The 20,772-nt window shown below is 39.2% G+C and overlaps 1 protein-coding gene across 1 annotated transcript; it reads left to right on the top strand.

Moving 5' to 3' along the window:
* The first annotated feature begins 6,551 nt into the window (after positions 1 to 6,551).
* On the top strand, positions 6,552 to 12,927 carry CYP7A1 (cytochrome P450 family 7 subfamily A member 1). The gene is made up of 6 exons (XM_074897714.1): positions 6,552 to 6,631; positions 7,913 to 8,153; positions 8,828 to 9,441; positions 10,781 to 10,911; positions 11,849 to 12,024; positions 12,628 to 12,927. The coding sequence occupies exons 1-6, from the start codon at positions 6,552 to 6,554 to the stop codon at positions 12,925 to 12,927; spliced, it is 1,542 nt and encodes a 513-aa protein (XP_074753815.1).
* The last annotated feature ends 7,845 nt before the right edge of the window (positions 12,928 to 20,772 follow it).

Genomic DNA, 20,772 nt, shown 5'->3' on the forward strand with positions numbered 1-20,772 from the left:
TACAGGAGAACATCTAATCTGTTCTGCTGGTGAGTATTCAGTCCATTGGGCCAGGGAACTAGTGTAAAGACAGAAGAAGAAAACAAAAAATATGGATAGAGTGGACATTCAGCACCATTCCACTCCTATTGTCTCACACCACTTGCTACTGCTGACATAAACTTGGATATGCAGGAACCTTCCAACATCTTGATCTCTGTGGCTTCTAAATGGAGATGTAAAGTGAGCTGTGAATATGAAGTAGGGGACATGAATTGAGAGCTACACTTAATGGATGGCTAACTCAGGCAACTAGTAAGCTACAATGGTATGTGGGAGATGCACTTTTTTTTTTTTTTTTTCTTTTTTCTTTTTTTAAAGGAAGAAAGAAAAAGCAGCTTAAGAAAAGCAAAGCAAAGCAAAGCAAGGCAGAAGGTGCTGTTACATTCCCTGCTCCATCTGCTGGGGCAACCCAGAATAGCTTGTCATGTTCATCCAGACAACTGTACTGTAGTAATCTACTAGCTTGTTACCTAATTACCTTTCTCCCAGTAATTATTTGGTAGTACTGAGCTGCATCATTTTTGTAATCACATCTGTGCTTTGACTTCTCCCTGTTCAACGTTTTGAGTGCCTGTAATTAGGCTTTTAGGTGTAATAAGATAATATAGAAGCTGCTGTTTTGTTATCAAATGATAAAATTTGACTCTAGAGTTTAGAAAAAAAAATGTCTTTAAGATGCAGTTTGCTGCACTGAGTGAGTAGTAATAACTCCTCATGGTTTATTTTGCATCCATTTCCTTTCCCTACTTCGGTTCCCATCTCGGTTCTCTTTTGTCTCTCTTTCTTTACAGTTTCTTCACTGTGATACCTAGATAAAAGTAACTTACTTAAATCTGCATGTTCCTAATTTTTACCAGCAGTCATATGTTTAGTAATTAATTTTTCTACAGTTTTAAGGAAATTTGTCATGCCAGAATGGAACATATTATTAAAATACTCTCATTCAAATGGAAGGATGGTATTTGTTAATGTGATTTAGTTTATAATGCTTGGTATTAAAGGGAAGATAGTGGCATTGTAAATTCCAGGTTTTGACAGAAAGGTTACTAAATTTTGAATTGACACTCCAAAAGAACAAAGAAAATCCCAGAGAGAAAATTAACTGATATGGTGTAAGCAAGCAAAGTTCATTACTTGATATATGAGCACATTCAGAGGATACTCTGAAATAAATATGTAAATATTAACTTGGTCATTAGAGGAATCATCTGTCCATACTATTTAAATGCTATGGGGCAATTGTCCTGAAACAGGATGCAAATAAAACCAGTTCCCAAGCCTGTCCAACTTTATAACCCACCAATGTTGATTATGCTAATGCAAATACAAGGCGTTGTATATGCAGAGTGCTTTATAATGAAAAAAAACGACAGGGTCAAAGATATCACAAAGATAATCAGATTACAAAAGAGTTGTATGTCTACTATACTGCATTCAAACAATCTACAGAAAAATAAATAATAATTTTTAAAAATAAATCTATTTTCTTTTTCTTTTCTATCTAGCATGCTATTTTCCTGGAGCCAGATGACTCACAAATCTTGCAGAAGGCAGAGTACCATGTAGACAAAATCTGCCCTTTGAACAACCATGACAGTTGCTAAAATAGAGCTGTAGCATGACACTATAGGAGCATGAATTTATTATAGATAGTGTAGATCATTAAATAATTAAACTGATTGGCATTAATCTCTACAGCATCTTTAATATATTTTTCCTCATATTCTTTTAGATACTCTGTTCTTATTCAGGTATACAAGACTTCTGCCTTTTCCATTGACCCAAGAAAATCAGGGAAAACTAGGAATCTGTTGAGATTTTTGGGGGATTACAATCTCTCTGGGGAAGAAACTACATTTCTGGCATGATCACTTGATAACAACAGCTAGTTTATGCTCTTTCAACTGAGCTCTAAAATGGTAGAGGGGCTAAAATGGGATCAGAAGAGGCAGCAATCAAGAGATGCTGTAATTCCATTTCCTAGTAATAATTTTTTCATGAAGGGAAAGGACAGAAAAACTGGAGTGCAATGGAGGTGAGAACTTAAAGGCTTATCTGCCATTAACTGCTCCCTCTGAGGGCAGGTCTTTTCCACAGCACACCTGGGAACCGTGCTGATCTCTGAAAACCATGGTGAAAGCAAACTGGACAATGACATGCCATGGTTGGAGGTCAGGTCTGTTTTTGCTAGTGGACATGGTAGTGAGCGGTCTCTCCTCTGTGCCTGGAGCATCGCTGATGCTTTCAAGTTTCTAGACATATGGTGGCTGTGTCAAGTCAACACCGATGTTGGACAAGGACCTTCAATTTCTGGACTGTCCCCTCAGTACAGGATCCTGTGTGATGTCATTCCTCTCTACAAATAGCTACTTCTCATGGTTGGAGAAGAGTAAAACCCTTATTATGTTGAATTCAATGGGAACATTTGCAGTGACCCCAGAAAAGGCAAGTTTTCAGCTCAGCCCTCAGGAACCTCAGCAGTCTTACCCAGCATATCAGCACAGACAGCAATCCATGCCTCCGAAACATCCACACTCTGAACAAACCTAAGTCACTCTTCCCCAAAAACTAGTAGTATGATAGCTTGTCAAGCTATACTTGTATGTAAATACAAAGAAAAATACATAGGTATGTAGAATACATTCCATTTTTGTTTTATAGAAAGAAGAAACAAATACTGAGTAGCACAGTTCAGCGACTGCTATAGAACACAACATACAAATGCCATTCAAAGAGGTTTACCAGTAGGTGGTGACATGTAATTGTTTATTAGGAATTTTCTGTCTGCAAAAGGTTCTGAGCTCCAAGCAGCTATGCTGTGCAACTTTTTGTTTAGGTTTTCTTTTCATATTGCTCCACGTTTCTGAGATATCTTTCATATGTTTCACAGCTGCAGAAATGTTTCATAGCTGCAATTGCATCTCCTGGCACATCAGACTTCTGTTCTGTGAGCTGCAGGGCTGCCTTCACACTGCTGAGCTGGGGTTTTTTGTGCAGTTTCAGTGTTTTCCATCTGTTTTCTCATTACACATGCAAGAGAAAGAAGTCAATCATTCCTTTATAGGGTATATCTCTTGTTTACTTCCAATGAATAAACAGGTTTTATAGTTAGCTGTGCGCAAACTTGCTATTTACCGCCAAATGTAATCAGCAGCCTCTCATAACTCCATCACACCCTTCTGTGCACAACTGCTCCCAAGTTATGAAGCCATCAGTAGCTCTAGAAAAAATTATTCACCTCAGTTTCGCCTATGTATTATTGCCTGTTTAAATACCATGTGTGGGTTATGATTAATGAAAGTCATGTAGCTACAACATATGAGGTGAAGCTGGGGTTTGGATGGTTGGTGAGCTGTTTCCAAGCAGCTGTGCAAAGCAAGCCAGCAGGCTTCTCTTAGGCTTCAGGAATCACTGCAGAAGCAAGCTGGGCCTGTTTGCTTTATGGGAACAGTATTGGCTCCATGGAGGCCACAACCAAACATACTTCACCATCTGGAGCAGAGGTGATAGATAAGAGTGCTCCTGGCAGCCTCTGCCCACAGCCAGCAGGCATAGCTACATGAAAAATGTCTGGTGTCCTCTTGGGGAAAGTGGTGAAATGTGACCGTGCATCAGTCTCGACACAAGTTCTGGCCCTGAAGACACAAGCAGAGCTGTATCTCTGCTGATCTTGCAGCTGGTGTCACAGCCAGGCTGAGGTGATAAACACATCATACCGGGCAAAATGTTAGCACACTGCTCTGTCTTCACCTTCATTCTCTTAAATTGGTCTTTTTGGACTGGTTCTAGCTCAACCAAAAGGCTTAACTAAAACGTTGAATGACAGTTGTTAAAAGTTTTTGCATTTTCTAACTACTATCTAATGCATTGATGAGTTTCTCCACTGTTCTTAAGGGATGAACACACATATTCAAACCTGCAGTGACAAAGGCTTATACATTCAAAGATATATGGTGCTTTATTCCTGCTGGTGTCATTGGCCTGAGTCTTGAGCTCAAGTCATGTCCGTTCTTTGCACTAATACTCATCTTACTGTTTATGCCAGGAGTCTGCCTCACAAAGCCAAGGCCAAACAAGACGGTACATTTTTTCTGACTGCATCCATAACTCCTACGGGCTGCCCTTGTGGGCTGGGACAAGAAAGTTAACCTCATACACAACATACAATGTGCTGCAGTAAATGTAGTATCTGTCAACATGGGGGACAACACACAACCTTCCAGTCCTGCTGTACAGATTGGTGGCAACTGCCTGAGCTTTGGCAGTCGTAAGTGGGATCCAGTGTCCAGCCACATGTCGTGTCTCTGAAACTGAAGAACACCGAAATACCATATCCAGAATGTCAGGGCACTCTAGTGGTGCTGCTGAAAAATCAGGAAAGCCTAATACCCACTGATATAGATGAAAGGGGATTCACACTGCTCATCTGCTGAATTTGAGGGAGTATCTGTGGCAGACAACACTCTTGCTTACTTTTATCACAAAAACATATGTCACAGGCTGCAGATTACTATAGTACTGGCTGGCTTTGGGGCTGTAAATTGGCATTTTTAAGAAATCAGGTGGGAGATGATCTAGAACTATGAAGCATCTCAAACGCAAGAGTGACTCAGTTCTATCATAATATTATTTATCAAGGGAGCTGCCTCATAAGGGTCTCTTAAATGAGAAAGAGGGGATGTATTTGATTTTCCTGAGAGAAAAAACAATTATTTAAGGTAGGCTGGCAAGCTTCTCCTGTTCTCTGCCTACATCTGGTTACATTTTGGGCACTATTATATATGTACAAATCAAAAAGAGAAAGAAGGTGGGCAGCTTTAGAGAAGTCATTCCTATTGTGGCAGCAAGATGCTATTTATAAATGATGTTATCATCACATTGTGGTACAACTACCCAAAGCACATAAGGAAAAAGCAAGTGTGACTGGCAGCTCTACTTGGTGCAACACATGATGGTGTGAGGAAGTATCTGTTGCTGGTTAAGCGTTATTCTTGTGTTATACACAAAACTGACAGAAGCTTCCAACTTGAGTGTCCAGTGTTGTTTGGACATAAAAAGGCTAAGACCTACACATACACTAAGAATTAGATGCCAAGCTAATAAAATTATCATACTTGTTTAGGATGATGAAGTGGTAGGATGTAGTCAAAGATGACACCCAGAACTGAAATTTCTCATAATGGAAACAATCAGAAAATGGGAAAGCATGGCTTTTATAAAGCAATTCTCTTATAACAGGCTAAATTCAGCTGATGAAAAGACAGCTTTTCTAGGAAAGTAAAAAAAATGTCTGTGCTTAAATGGAAATGGGGTGGGGGACTGGATCTTGAGATGACACACAAAAGGAGTTGACTTTTAGATTAAGTGAGGGCAAATCTCAATGCTGTAAGCAGAGTTTATTTCTTCAGTATAGAAACTTTAAAATTGTCTCAAATGTAATGGCATTTGCACAGAGTTACCTCATGCCTCACTGCCTTCCTTGGTTTGAAGCCAGGACAATATTCCCATCTGCCAGATTTGCAGCTTGGTGCCTTCAGTGTAGTGTTCCATTTGAACAGCAAAAGGTCCAAATCTTTAGTGTTTTATCACACAGCTGCAGGGACACCAAAAAAAACTGGTACAAAAGCAAGCCTGAAAAAGTGACTAAAACCCATCGGTTTCTCTCTTAGAAACATAGTAGGCCCTGAATGACTAATGAGAGCTGCCTCCTCGATGTCTTGATGCCAGGTGCTAGGAGCAAGCCAGAGTTTGAACTCTCACCAGTCAGTAACAGAAAGGGAAAAAGGTTTAATGGGAAAATAAATGGTGATCCAAGAACAATGAAAAAAAACCAAACCAGTACCGTTGTCTAATCCTGCTTTCTTCTCTCTCACACTGCATTATAGAAAGCCCATTTTTTCCTTTCTACCAGAGAAACACTGATAGAGAGAGCAAGTCCATGTCCACAGCTACCCCTTTACCCATGGCATAACCCCCACCGTTCCCTCTCATAGCAGCACACCAGAGCCAGGGCAGTCCATCAGAAGGAGAAGGGAGGGAGGGAGGAAGCAGGCTGGTAGCTGAAGGACCATTCAGGCCAGTCTGAGTCCTCTGGACACCTGTCAGTAGCCATTTCATATATTGCTAAACTTGAACTATAAACTGCAATTAGTAAATCTGCAGGATAGATCAAAACACACCCGACAGACCTTCAAATAATCAACTATTACAGCTCTCTGATTACTTTGGAACAGCTACTGATATGTGACATCAGCTCAAGGGCATGTCTGCAACTGTCTGCATCAATCCAGTGAAGCTCTCTGCAGAAAGATGTCAGAACAGAGACAAAACTGGCTCTCTCCAGAAATGGTTAATCAATAGCTTGCTAGGTTGGCTGAATGCCATTAGATACAGTGGTGCACCTACTGTATATAAATGGTAACCTGTCTTCTGTATCATTCTCAGTCACCTCTCCTGTCATACTGTTAGTTACCGGTTTTCCACTTGGAAGTTTTTGGGCATTACCAGAAATGTTCATAGCATCATGGATCTGGGGAACAGTGATAATACTCTGTTGTGGGTTTTGGTTTTTTCTAGGGAGGAGGAGAAGGTAAGGAATCTATTTGTAAATGAATCTCAGTGTACCTAGCCTTTATTTCTGTCAAATATACAATGTACATAACTAAAAGAAGTGTAATATTAACTGTCAGAGGGACAGATGAAGGATAGCATGGGCAGCACTGTAGTTTGGTCTTTTGATTTATGTTATAATAGAATTTTTCTGTACAAACTTTTTAGTAATCGTGAGGTAATGCCTAGACATAGCTGTAGATATGCATAAATGAGGTCATTCAAATATGAATATGCATGTTCTGATTTCCTAAAGTACTGCATTGTAATCACAGCTAATACCAACTTATATGTAATTATAGTTTAATACAAACATTTTCATATTATCAGTCTGTCATATTCAGTAACACGGTTGTAATACAGATAATATTTATGTACCTTACTATGTTGAATACATATTCCTTAAAAGCATTCATTCTACTGGCCAGTTTACATAAGGAGCAAGTAGTCTGCTTACCTGTTGTAACTTTGTATTTTTCATCAGTCATTTTCTTGTTTTACTTTAAAAAGTTTGAAAAAAAAAGGTAAAAATAGTTAACTTCAGATAATAACCATTAGGAATTTACTAGAAAACCTAATGCATTATCTGAACATTTTTTTAGCAGCTATGGTGTCCTTATGCAGGAAAATAGTTTTCTGACTCAAAACAAAAAATATCATTTAAATATATGCTTCAATTAAAGCATGTGCTTAATGACACTTTGCCTGAAAGATTAACTCATGGTTACTGAAGATCATGGCAAAATTCCCACTGTTTTCAGCAGGATCTGGTCCAAACGGGATATGCCAATAATAACAACCTTTCTACACTAAAAGGCTATTCCCCTTGGTATTCAAATTGAATTGTGGATACCGTTGCCCAAAAATGTATCAGACAATATTAGTGGGATGGATTATTCATTTACGGGACAATTACATAACTGTGAATGTTAGCTAATGGCAACAATTCTGCATATAAATAGGTGAAAAATATACTCATGATCTAGGGGAAAAAACAAGATATATAATCAAATTGTGGTTTATTATGTTAATTATAATACAGGCTGTTAAATTTATTCTTCCTTACATTCCATAGACCTCGCAATAGGCTTAGTCCTTAAGGAGGAGAAAATTATTTGCCAATATACTATTTGTTTGGGTTTTTTTCTGCATTTTTTTCACATTACAAAAAGCCTAGCATCAGTATTTTACTTACCTGGTAGTCCTGGAGAAGAGGTCCTTATACATACTTATAAATTCAGTTTTTGTTTGTGTTTTGTAGGCGACAAGGTGAGCCACCACTTGAAAATGGATTCCTTCCATACCTGGGCTGTGCCTTGCAGTTTGGTGCCAACCCACTTGAATTCCTCAGAGAAAAGCGGAAGAAGCATGGCCACATTTTCACTTGCCAAGTAGCAGGGAAATACATTCATTTCCTCACTGACCCTTTTGCATACCATGCATTGATTCGCCAGGGAAAACATTTGGACTGGAAAAAGTTCCATTTTGCTACTTCTGCCAAGGTACCCATTTAAAAATGTTTTTAATATCTAACATGCAAAGTATCTGCTGTCAGGACAGATGTACCCAATTAGTTCCTATATCATAACTATGCTTTTGAAATAGAATTGGTTTTACATTTCTGCACCTTTATTGGTTTAAAACACTGAGGTCTTTTCTCCCCCGTCCTTAATGGAAATCACCATAAAGGTGATTCAGATTGTCCAGGAATTACATTATTTAGCCATGTAATATCCAAGAGTGCTAAAGCAGAAATACAATTAGCACCATCTGCAAAATTATTATATAGCTTGCCGCAGATGAAACCTTCTTCAGGAGGTTCTCACTACTATGGAAGATTCAATCCTAATGCCTTAAAAAATTATGCAGCAGAGTAGGAGCTCAGTCAAACTTACTGAAGTAAGCTAAAAGGCTCCTCTTGATATCAGTGGGAGCTGAATGAATGTCTAGGTAACCACGTCCATTTATTTGTAATCATCTATTTGAATCTATTTTTCATTTGCCTACTTAACTGCTATGGTTCACTGAGAAAGTATCAATTCTACTATTAACAGCCCTTATTATGCTTCCCTCTAGTAAACTATAAAGTTTTACTTTGGCTTTAATTTCTGTTAGACTTTATCATCGAGTTTATGATGGGCCTTATTTATCATGCATACAATTTATTTCGTGACAGGCTTTTGGACATGGTAGCATTGACCCAGCAGAGGGAAACACCACTGAAAATTTTCATCAGACTTTCATTAGAACCCTTCAGGGTAATGCTCTAGATGCCCTCATTGAAGCAATGATGGAAAACCTACAGTATGTCATGTTGCAGTCAAGAACATCTAAACTTCAGTCTAATACCTGGGTGACACAAGGACTTTATACATTCTGTTGCCAGGTGATGTTCGAGTCTGGCTTTTTGACGCTTTTTGGTAAAGAATTTAATTCAAATAATGACAAAAATCCATCATCAAAGCAGGAAACTGAGAGAGCTCATATCCTAAATGCCCTTGAAAACTTCCAGGAATTCGATAGGATCTTTCCAGCCCTAGTGGCGGGGCTGCCTATCCACCTTTTCAAGAGTGCTCACAGTGCACGTGAGAAGCTAGGAGAAGCACTCCTCCACAAGAACCTCCTGAAGAGGGACAACCTCTCCGAGCTTGTCACCCTCCGCATGTTCCTGAATGACACTCTGTCAACCTTCGATGACATGGAAAAAGCAAAGACCCATGTGGCAGTGCTCTGGGCCTCACAAGCCAACACCATTCCTGCCACGTTTTGGAGCTTGTTCTATCTCCTTAAGTAAGTCCCAATGCTCCCTCTTTCCAAACAAGAAAAATGTTTGTTATCTTTCAGAAACCAGTTCATTAATACAGGCAAATTCCACTGCTTGGTACCTCATCAGTGTCAAAAAACTCACTGATTATAACAGAAGTGGCATGTTGTTCTGGACTTCCACAGAAACCCCCTTCACTCATCTGAGATCAAATAGTGGTACCACAGAGCAATTCTGTAGAAGTTTTTTTTAAAAAAAAACTCTCCAGGGGAATGCTACGCTTTGTCAAGAAAACTTTGGGGCAAATCTATATGATATGACATTAAAAGAGCTGTTTACAGTCAGAACATTAATTGTATTGAAAGCCTCCAGTATAATCAGACATTTTTAGACCATCTTACTAGAGCAGGCAAAATGAGATTTACCTTTATTATTGTTCTCACAGACACTTGATAGATTGATCATTGATAGATCCTACTGAGGTTGCAGTGTAGACTGCAGCTGCTGAGCTTGTTACTCATGAGAGGAGTGCACAGTTCAGATATTATTAAATGTCTATTTTAGAGTGGGCCTCTGTGTAGTGTAATCTACCTCAACTTAACTGGCTCTTAAGTATGTATCTAAATTGCTGACATTTTTATTTAGCCATTGTCTTGCACCCTCATATCTGCCTGCCAATGCTAATATGTGGGGTTCTTTAGTACTTTTCACTCCAAGAATGCATTAGCTTTAGGTCTTCTGGCCTTGGAGTCTTTTAAAACCCTGATTGATTGTGCCTTCATCAAGACACTATTGCATCCTGTGTTATTATCTATACATATTTCAACATAGCTCACGTATTCCGTGTATGTAAGAAAGTCTAGACAGTGATGGATACTATATGGACTTTCAGTATTAGGAAGATTCTTTTCAGCTAGACATCATCCAGGATAAGTGATGTCATAAAACTGATCTATAACACTATTCCTACATTTTCTACCTGCAGTGGGGCTATTTCCTAATCTACAACTGATTGTTCTATTTCTTATTCTTGGCATTCCTTTTTAGTGACATTACTGTTTATTACCTGAGGTCTGAACATCAGTTCTGTCCCACTTGTCATTGGAGACAGAATAAAATACTTGGGGTTCTTTTCCTTTTTATTAAGTTATTGTACCTCTGCCAAGACATGAAAAAGTGTCATCGCAGCATTTAGCTGCAACATTTTAATTTTAGAAGGTTGTACTTGTCATCTAGCAAACTAATTTTTAGTCAGGAAGAAAGTTAATGGCAAAACTGCTTTTTAAAGCATTCTTAAGTGTAAAATCATGTTATAAGCATTCTTAAGTTTAAAATCATGTTATACTTCTGCTCTTTTGATCTTAGGAATCCAGAGGCAATGAGAGCTGCTACCAAAGAAGTGCAGAGTACTTTGGAAAGTGCTGGAGAGAAGATCAGCTTAGATGGCAACCATATTTCCTTGAATCGAAAACAGCTGGATAATATGCCAGTACTAGGTATGATTATTTTATGCAGGAGTACCAGAAATCACCCCACAATTTTCACTGTCTTCTATTTGTTACCATATAAATTCTTGCTATGGAATGACTATGGAATTAGCCAATAAACACTATAACAAAAACTTGTACATTCCTTACCAGTAGCCAACCCATTCTGTCTTCCTAATTTCCCAGGTTGTACTGAGAGTATCAAATTCACATGAATAGCACTTTTTCATGGGTAATGGCATATATCAATACTGCTACACAGCTACATAACAGAGTATTGGAGACCCATGGATAATTCAGAAGAATATTTTGTTTAGTAATGCATTTAGATCAAATAAAAGGGTGTTGCCAAATTTTATATCCCAGTTCTTATGATGTGAAGAATATCTTCTAATACCATTACTTTTATTTCTTAATATTTTTCAAATTATAGGCACATTTTTCAAAAGTGTCCAAGTTACAGAGAATTTTGAAAATGTCACCCTTTAGCTACTGCTAAGTAAAAAAATCTGCTTATCTTGAAACAAAAAGAAGAAGCTACTTTTTATGAGTACTGGTTTTTATGTACCATCTCTTAAAATTTCAGAAAATCCTGATCGCTGTACTGTTTCTTCGTCTTGTTATGTTTCCAGTTTTAACTGGTTTGTACTTTATCTCAAGAGTGGAAATATGTCTCACTTTCAAATATTCTGTTGCACCAACTATGGGTATTTTTCTAGCAGAAAGTGGATTATGTTCTTGGTGTTACCTGCAGAAGGGATAATAATGCTAAAAAAATATATGAGAAAGATACTTTCCTAGGCATTTAGAAAGTTATTGTTAAAACATTTCTTCTAATAAATGCAGGGTTTGATAATGGGTCTGAAATAGTTCAAAATGCATGACCTCCCCCAAGGACATACACATACTATTTCTGTGGTAATTGTTCCTTTTCCTCTCCCGATAGACAGCATCATCAAGGAGGCAATGAGGCTATCAAGTGCATCCATGACTTTCCGAGTTGCCAAGGAGGATTTCACTTTGCACTTGGAGAACGATTTTTACAACATTCGTAGAGATGACATTGTAGCTCTTTACCCTCAACTGTTGCATTTTGATCCAGAAATCTATGCTGATCCCTTGGTAAGTATTTATCAAAGTGCATTAAACTCTGAGCTCTAGCAGAAGTTAACATGCCTTTAAATAGAGCATTCTTCAGGGGTGCCTCCATGACTGGTTTTCTGTTGTACTCCAGACAGTCTGTTCTTACACCTGGAGATGGAATAATAGGCAAGAAAAAGAATAAAGTCAGTACAAGCACTACCTGCAAAACATGATTTAGCGTAACCAAAAAGTGTGCCTCCAGCCCAAGACAACGTTTTACTTACTGCTTTCCTTAGTGAGGAAGGATCACCATTATGAGGGGGGGTTAAGGGAGGACAAGGATAATATTTTCCCAAAGGCACAGAATGAGAAATCTTCCAGTTCTGCTGTGTGAACAAAGATGCAGGTTATAATCCTTATTTTAAGAGGTCAGAAGAGAAAAGGAGAGTTATCAGCAAAGAACCTGGCATCATGTGCCACATACAGAACTTCCCAGGGGCTACTGTCTCCAAAACAGCACCATGGGTGGGGCCTGGCACTACTGTACAATGCTTACTGCTAGGGGCTTTTCTTCTTAATGACATTATCTAGTCTTTGACGGTATTCAGATATCAAGTAACTCTTTTGTGGGTTTAATTACAGACGTTCAAATATGATCGCTTTCTCAATGAGAACGGAGAAGAAAAGACTGACTTCTACCGCAATGGTCGCAAGTTGAAGTATTACTATATGCCATTTGGGACAGGCATAGCAAAATGCCCTGGAAGGTTATTTGCTGTCCATGAAATTAAACAATTTTTGGTTTTGGTTTTTTCATATTTTGAGCTAGAGCTTGTGGACAATAATGTGCCTTGTCCTTCTTTAGATCAATCCCGTGCAGGACTGGGTATTTTGCAACCAGCCAATGACATTGATTTCAGGTATAGAATGAAATGCCTATAAATATATATATTATATTATACATATAAACTATGCACTATATAACATATACTTTATGTATATTTTATGTATTTATGCAAATGAAATGTTGTAAGTCTTGGGGAAATTCTATATGAAGATCCTAATTCATCAATCTACTGGAAAATGCATAATGTATATACCATTATGGTATCGGCATGCAGCAGGTTTAATGCACTATGTTGATTACAAATGCCTCCCCTTTTACCAACCATTTTGAAATTCAAGTTAAGTTTTTGAATTGTGTGTGTACAGTAGTTAGGTTTTTTCTGTCAGCAAATACTTTCCCAGAGTTAGCTAGAATTTCATCAGCTAATTCAAAACAATTGTCAAAATTCAGCTACAGTTAAAACTCTTTTTTGTAACTGAAAAGTTGGGGGGGGGGGGTGGTTCTCCCCACAGGTGAAATAAAATTTTTGTTGTGTAAAGGCAGATTCACAGAGAGGAAGAGAGAGTTTCCTGGGGAAGTACCTTTATGGTTTTATGAAAAACTAGAAATAGACTTGAAGAAAGCCTACAAAAATGTTCACGTTCTAGTGAAACTGAAAAACTTGTATTATATTAATTCTAATATACTTCTTTTCAGAAAGCTGTAACTATTAAAATAAATTATATTGGCTGAACCAAATGCATCTCTAGACTGTTGTTTTCATGTCTTAACTATCAAAGATCTATACACTCATCCAAAGCCACCAAAGCCAGCTTTAAACTAGCCAGCTCAAATGCCAATATGGAGATAAATAAATAGGCAACATATATTCACCATTATTTGACTCCATATTTCCATAAGCCTCCATTGGTCATACTCCCTAGGTCTTCCTAGTCTAATTCCATTAAAGTTATCATGGATAGTATGCCCACACATTTAATTTTTATTGGTGGTGTGCCCATAAGAACAATTGTTCCAGGAAGAATAGAATTTGGTTCTCTGTAACATCCTTGTCCTTTCCTGCTGCAAATGATGGATGGATGTCACAAAAGTCCATTTTTTAATGAAACATCTTCAGGCTGTAAGAGATAGTTTTCTTATCATCTGCCAACAAAAAGAACAAATGGACTTATATTATTATTATTATCCTGTTTTATATGTTTCTAAGGACTTATGGTCTGACTTTTTCTCCTTGACTCAAAAGTAAGTCTCATCACAGAAGATTAGATACAGGACTATTAGATACTTTCAAATTTCACATTCTGGCAAGACATCCAGTCTAGCTGATAGAACTCTTCCTAAACATGGAATTTTTTATTCAGTCCCAGAACTGCTTTCTCTTCTCACTATCCACTGTGCTAAATATTCAAAGATAAATAAAAAGATTCTGTAGTGTGTGATTATTTGTTACCTGTGTGTTATCTTTGTAATTTTTTTAAATCTTTTTTTCATTTTCTAAGAAGAACAGAGAACACCAATTTGTTGCCATTTGCAATATATAACATTTAACTATTATGTATAATGCAAGTGGTTTTGAATTATTACTTTAGTTCTCTAGTTAAGTGAAGTATCCACTCTTTAGGTACAGCTTGTTTTCATACTTCTGTCAATTATATTTCTGTATGATTTATATAAATTATAGCACATTCAATAAAAGCTAGTACTGATTCAGAGAACACATGAAAGCCTGACATTATCATTATTACATGTGCCCTGGCACACATTATTACCATTAGACTGTCTACTCCCCTCTTCTTAAACAGATCCTACTTAAAACAACAGTTTTTGAGGGTAGTAAGGCTATACAGTGTTTTAAGCAAAATACCTTTCCTTGATGAAAGGAAATTCAACATAGAATTACAACAGCAGATAACAAAAGATAAGGACTGCTAAACTAATTATAGGCTCCCTGGAAAATTAAGCCTTCTTTTACATCCTCTTGTCTCATTCAAACTGACTGCTCCAGACTGCTCTGACTGTGGTTTAATGTTTTCTTTCAGCTTCCTTGGTCTATGAGAAATTTAAGTATTCAGTAGCTCCTAGAGCTGATCTGACTTTCAGCTACCCATGTGTGGGAAATAATGAAAGATTGGCGAGGAGGGTTGTAAACATGCTCAAGTGACTTGCAGCTGGGGTGTCAAAAAACATATATATCATGCTAATAGTTGTTTGGCCTTGTGTGTTAGAGAAGTAGAACCTCTGTGTTTAGATAACATAGGCCTACGATAGACTTTGAGGCACCCTATCGAACATGCTTGAGATTCCTGCCCTGCTGTGGGAAAGATCAAAGCACAGTGATGAATGAAGCCTGTGTGAATCCCTGATAAACAGGTGAAAACAGCAGGTCTGATGATCCTCTAGCATGGACCGAGCTCCGCGGTGCCTGTGTCCCCACCTATGTGCCTCTGCCTGGGTGCTGCTTTGGGGATCCCCCAGTTGGTGAGGTAACAAAAATAAATTTACTCTTTGCATTTCATCCATGGTTTTGTGGTTGTTCCTGCATCCTGCCTGTGCTTGCTCACACAACAAGGAATACCAACAGCAGAGAACTGAGGGGAAGGTAAAAACACCACAGGATTCACCCTGCAGATTAAAATCAAGTTCTGAACATTGTGGGGAAGCTACTGACTTTATTGCCAAGTGTCAATGCTCTCAGAGACAGCACAGGAGATGCAAAAGCCAGCAACTCCATGTCTTGGCACTTCTTCCTCCTTCCCCTGCCATGTGATAATCCTGGTCCACTGGAATTATGTTCTCAGGACTTTGATTGACTGGCCCAATCTCATTACCCAGTCTCCCCACTATGCTGACAGTGTGTGCATTAGGTCTGATGACTGTTTTCTTTCCTGGGACTCTGAAACGCGCTCTTCCCTCATCCTCTAATTCTTTCCCTTGTTATATTCCATTTTCATTCCTTCTGGATACTTGCTAAATGGGCAGAGCTACAAAGGGTAATAGGAAAGATATTGATGTGGTCTCTCTGGTCCTTCAATCTCTTCATAGGGACTTCAGCATTTTGACTAGAAGTTCAGCTGGGAGGAACCATGCCACATTTTTCATTGCAGCAGACATATAGGGAGAAGCTTCAGTTTCTGTTTGAGGTTTACTTTGTTTTTTCAGTGAGGATTAGATCAGTCTTTAAAGTTCAATATGTACCAGATAAATGCTACAAATACGTTAGGTTTTATCTATAGCCTTCAGACAATTTTGCACCAAGAAGATGAAGAGCAAGCAAATAAAAATTGTGAAGTTCTGTCAGGCTGGACGTCTATTTACAGATTTATGTTTGACTTTGAAGTCAGGGCTAAAAGTTTTGACATTCTAGAACAAAAAGTGCTTCACTGAAGCTTGCATAAATCCCTATGAATTTCTAATGGAAATAATCTAAACCTGGTCTTAAAGGTCTATTTGCAATTAAAATAAATACATTTAAAAAAAAATGTAATACATATTGATGTACATGATAAACAACTTTACTTTAAAAATTATTTACTCCAATATGAAAAGTACAAAGTTTTTTTTTCAAAGAAATCTTAATAAATCCAAGTCCAATGGAAAAGAGATATACACCTGCTAGGGCATATATGACTAAGGAATGGCCCAAACTCCCAATGTTCATGCAATGCAACTGTCTTACAATAATAACAATAATATATCTGCATACTTTAAAATGGCCAGCTTTAGTACACCTCACATTTCTCTCCTGGAGACCTAATTCAAAGATTTCCTAACAGAGGCAGCAAGACCATTCCCGGGTAACAAACCACAGCAGAGGCAGGCATGAGTGTCCAAATCCATCCCACCTAAGTCCAGTGTCTTAACTGCAGAGTCACCATAGATTGGCAGAAGCCAGCACTGTCACCAGATACGGGGTCCTGCAGGGGTAGCTTAGGTGCTCCTGCCCAAAACTGTTGGAGCATAGCCCTCGCCACTCAGCTTCCTATCACTCCTCTGTTGCTGGGGCAGCAATTCTCTATGGACAGCTGGACCCATAACCTGTGGATTGATATTTGGTGTATAAAACAATAGAGGCAACCAGCTCTTTCCACCCAGTTCTGAACTCCTGTAACGTGAGGAGTATATCAGCATGTCTTCAGAGGACTCTGCAGAGCAATGGCACTTTTTAATGCTGACCTAGTGTTATGAAGCTGAAAAGATCCATTATAATCCCCGAGTATACTTTCGCTTTGTGACAAAAGACATAGACATGAACAACTTGAATAGTTTTGGATAGGAATTTCTGATTTTTTTATATTGGCTATATACAAGTATCTTTGTTTGCTGCCATGGCTGCTAATTCTCTAACCTCAGTTAAACCCCTGTTACCAGGGTCACACAGATGCAAGTGAGGGGACAAAAGAGTACAAAGTCTGTGGCTTCTATGCCTCATCTAATGTAATCAAATACTTCAACAATCGATAGTCATCTGCCTTGCCAGGGTCACGGACACCACAAAGTTATAACAGGGCAATTCTCTTTGCTGCTTTTCCTAATAGCAGTACTTTTCTTAAGACAGGAGACCAAAAGACTAAGACTAAACATCCTAAGAGCAATTAGAAAAATATCGGACAGATGCAGGCTGGTAGGAAGGAGGCAGCCTCTGCCATGGGTTGTGTGAGTATTTCATATTACATACTTACTAGGTAAAATGCATAAAGAGATATGGGCAGAAGGGGGGAAGAGACCTCGCCCCCAGGTAAGAACCTTAACCATTAGGTTAGCTCAGGCATTCACTCTTTTTCTTAAGGAACCTGTAGCCTGTTTTCACTGAAAAATGTAACAGATTCAGAAGGACAATTCACATGACTCTTTGATGTAGCTAAAATGCTCTCTTAGCTGAGAAAAGATTCAGTTTTGACATGGGATTGAAGTCCCTGAGGTAGAAGAGGGTACTGAGCCCAGTCTCTCCCAGGGGACAACTCTAACCTTGTGGTTTTCCCATAAAGAGTAAGAGTGAGGGGTACCTCCTCAGGGAGGCACAAGCACATTATAGATTAGGTGCACCGAGGAGTTTAAGTGGTCAAGCTTTTGTGGACTCATGAGCTCTGTGTTGGGCTTGCCAGGTTCCTCTGCAGAGCAATCTTGGGATTAGGAGCAAGACACTGGCAACTGAGTGAGAGCAGGTGCCTCAATAACCCAGCAGAAGGAGGCATTTTGGCTGAGCAGATGGAATCTAGGCAGTGAAAATGTTTCACAGTTTTCAGACTAAAAGAAATCTTTACCTCATCATGGAGTTCTTGGAGGTGACATGATGACCTTACTAATGAAACAAGACACATTATCGGACAACAAGAAAGTTACATTTCTGAAACCATGCTGGGCATAGTTGTTGTTCACCAGCTAGGATTCATCCACAAACTACCCCAGATAACCTTTTGCTGGATGTTAAGGGTCACGTAAAACTACCCTGGGCAGTCATCTGCCTCCAGCAGGCTGAAGCAGCTCCTTTCAGCAATGTGAGCATGAAGCACCAGCAGCCACACTCAGAGGCAGCAGTGGCAGTCTTGGAAGCAGGAGGATGGGGGGGGGGGGGGGGTGGGTGGCTCTCAGTGGTTGGGACTCAGCCCTTGTCAGCTGCAGCACACTGGTAATTTTCTCAAAGTTAAGGGTCAGCCTGGAACTTCTTGACAGGATGAAGCTGAAACCATCCTAGCCAAATTTTAAAAGGGAGAAGCTGCCACCACGTTGTGTGGGGACTTGATCTGTGGGGCTTGCTTTGAGGAGCTCCCCAATGGTAGAGGGAGAGGAACTCCCCTGGTCTATGGATCCTGATGGGCTGAGGGTCAAAGCTGCGTGCAAAGTTCTGCTCTTCTCAGTCAAAACTACAGCACTTCTAGGCTCAAACAGAAGCAGAACTGTAAGCACCAAGCAACAGAGCTGTCACTAAGTTCAGGCAGCCATTCTTCAACTTGTCAACAGTGGGTTTGGTGACTGCGGTTTTGAACGAAGATTTTTCAACCCCTACCTAAAATTCTTAAATTGTTTTGTATTTTACTTAGAAATATCAGGATAAACTGATGGTTATGTCATAAAAACTTTCATGCGAGATTCTGAAGAAAAAAAAAGAGGAAGCAAAAACAGGAAACAAAAAGAGAAACCATCATGGGATAATTTTTCTGAAAGCACAAAATAAATTTTAGTGATAACTATAGCCTAGTTGCCAGTAGGGTGCTTCAAAAGGTATTGTTCATGGTCTTGGTGTAAATGGTTAGCTGTAGCAGCATAAATAGGTATTTGTCATTTATGAACTGCACAGAGTGCTGCAGTTGCATGTCAGCAGCCTGAATATAGGGCCAGGATCTGCTCTCATTTACACCACCATAAGGTCAACACAGTTAAACAGCACACAGAGGAGGCTTGATCATAATTATGCTTATAGTCTATCCCTCTAGCTTGCTGCATACAGGAGGTTTGGTGGTAAAAGCAGTCATTGCCTCATAATAACCTTAGAATTAAACAATAAAAGGGTTACATACTATTAAATGGACTGCTGTCAGTGTAAATACCCAGCTTGCTAACTGTTGTTGACTTTAATTGTTTTTTGCCAAGACAGACAACTCTGTGGGACACACTTCAAATCAAATGATCTTCAGTGGTCCACGTGTCATGAAAGGAGAGAGAGGTCACTTCAGAGCAATTCACTGAAGAGCCACAGATTTTTCAAACAAAAAGTTCTTTTTACATAATTCACCAATAAATAAGATCCTGCAGACCCTACTTACCTTTTTAAGGATAATAGGAATTTCTGAAGTACTTCTCATCGGATAGCAGGATCCCATAGAGATTTTGAAAGATTAAAACACCTTGGCTGACTGAATTACTCTTATTTTGAGAGCTCTCCAGTGTGAGGAGCCAGGTAATTATTTCTTAGTAACATTAGTGTAATAGTTGATTGGAAGGGGATTAGATGTATCAGAGTCTCCGGTAACTGCAGACTTGAGACATATAAACATCCACAAGAACATCATTAAAGACCATAGGCTGGAAAAGGCCAGGCTAGAGGTCCACTTCAGCCAAGTTATGGCAAGAGGTCCACTTTACCCAGGAGTATGGCAAGCACGAGTGGAGATTCCTCAGGATCTGTATAAGGCTCCTGAGTAATTGACTTGCTGGCAGAGGTGGTCAACCTACAAGTGCTTGTCACTTTTCAGGAAGACACCTGTTTTTCTGTCAGGTTCTGGAGGGCTTTGGGAGGCTTCCACCTTCATGTTAGCTGCTGGCAAACACCCTGTGCAAAGGGCTTGCTGGCAGGAGTGAGGGGCCCAGTCCTCACCAGACCCCTGTGATGTGCCTGTGCCCGCTGCGCTGTGGCGAGTCTTACCTTTTGCTCGGTTTATAGAGAGATCAGTGCCAGTTCCCCTGACTCTTCTCAGCCATACAGACACTTGGCCTATATTGCATGGAGTGCCTCAAAAGATAAATCAGAGCTTACAAGAGAACTGTGGACAGATACGAACATTTGGTGCCTGCAAAAGCTCTATCACTCACCACCATGAGTTTCATGGCTGGTTTGAAGCACAGGGTGAGGAACATGGCCCAAAGGGTTGCATCAGTGGGTAGGAGGAGATATAGGCCTTGCTGACCTATCATGACTTCAGCTCTGTTCTCTTCTTTAATGATAATTGCTCCTTACGCTGAGGGAAAGACTTCCTCTCTGCTTTATGTGACATTGCAGCTAGACTGCTCAGCCCAAGTAAGCGAAGCCTCAGGAAAAGCAAACAGTCAAGGGAGGGCTTTCCAAAAATACATCCTCCACATTGAACTGACACATTTAATGGCTGTTCTATTTTCTAGATGTAAGAATCTGAAACAAGGAATAATATCCTTATGAGGATTAAAACCTGATGTTAAAAATGCCAGGGGAAACCATTAATGATTCAAGCAACAGTCAATTCTATGAG

This window comes from Athene noctua, chromosome 2, assembly GCF_965140245.1.
Source record: "Athene noctua chromosome 2, bAthNoc1.hap1.1, whole genome shotgun sequence".
Taxonomy (NCBI): Eukaryota; Metazoa; Chordata; class Aves; order Strigiformes; family Strigidae; genus Athene; species Athene noctua.

Coding starts and splice junctions, on each gene's coding strand:
- CYP7A1 (XM_074897714.1), top strand. CDS start 6,552: ATGTTCATAGCATCATGGATCTGGGGAACAGTGATAATACTCTGTTGT. Junction 10,912..11,848: donor GGATAATATGCCAGTACTAG/GTATGATTATTT, acceptor CTCTCCCGATAG/ACAGCATCATCAAGGAGGCA. Junction 12,025..12,627: donor AAATCTATGCTGATCCCTTG/GTAAGTATTTAT, acceptor GTTTAATTACAG/ACGTTCAAATATGATCGCTT.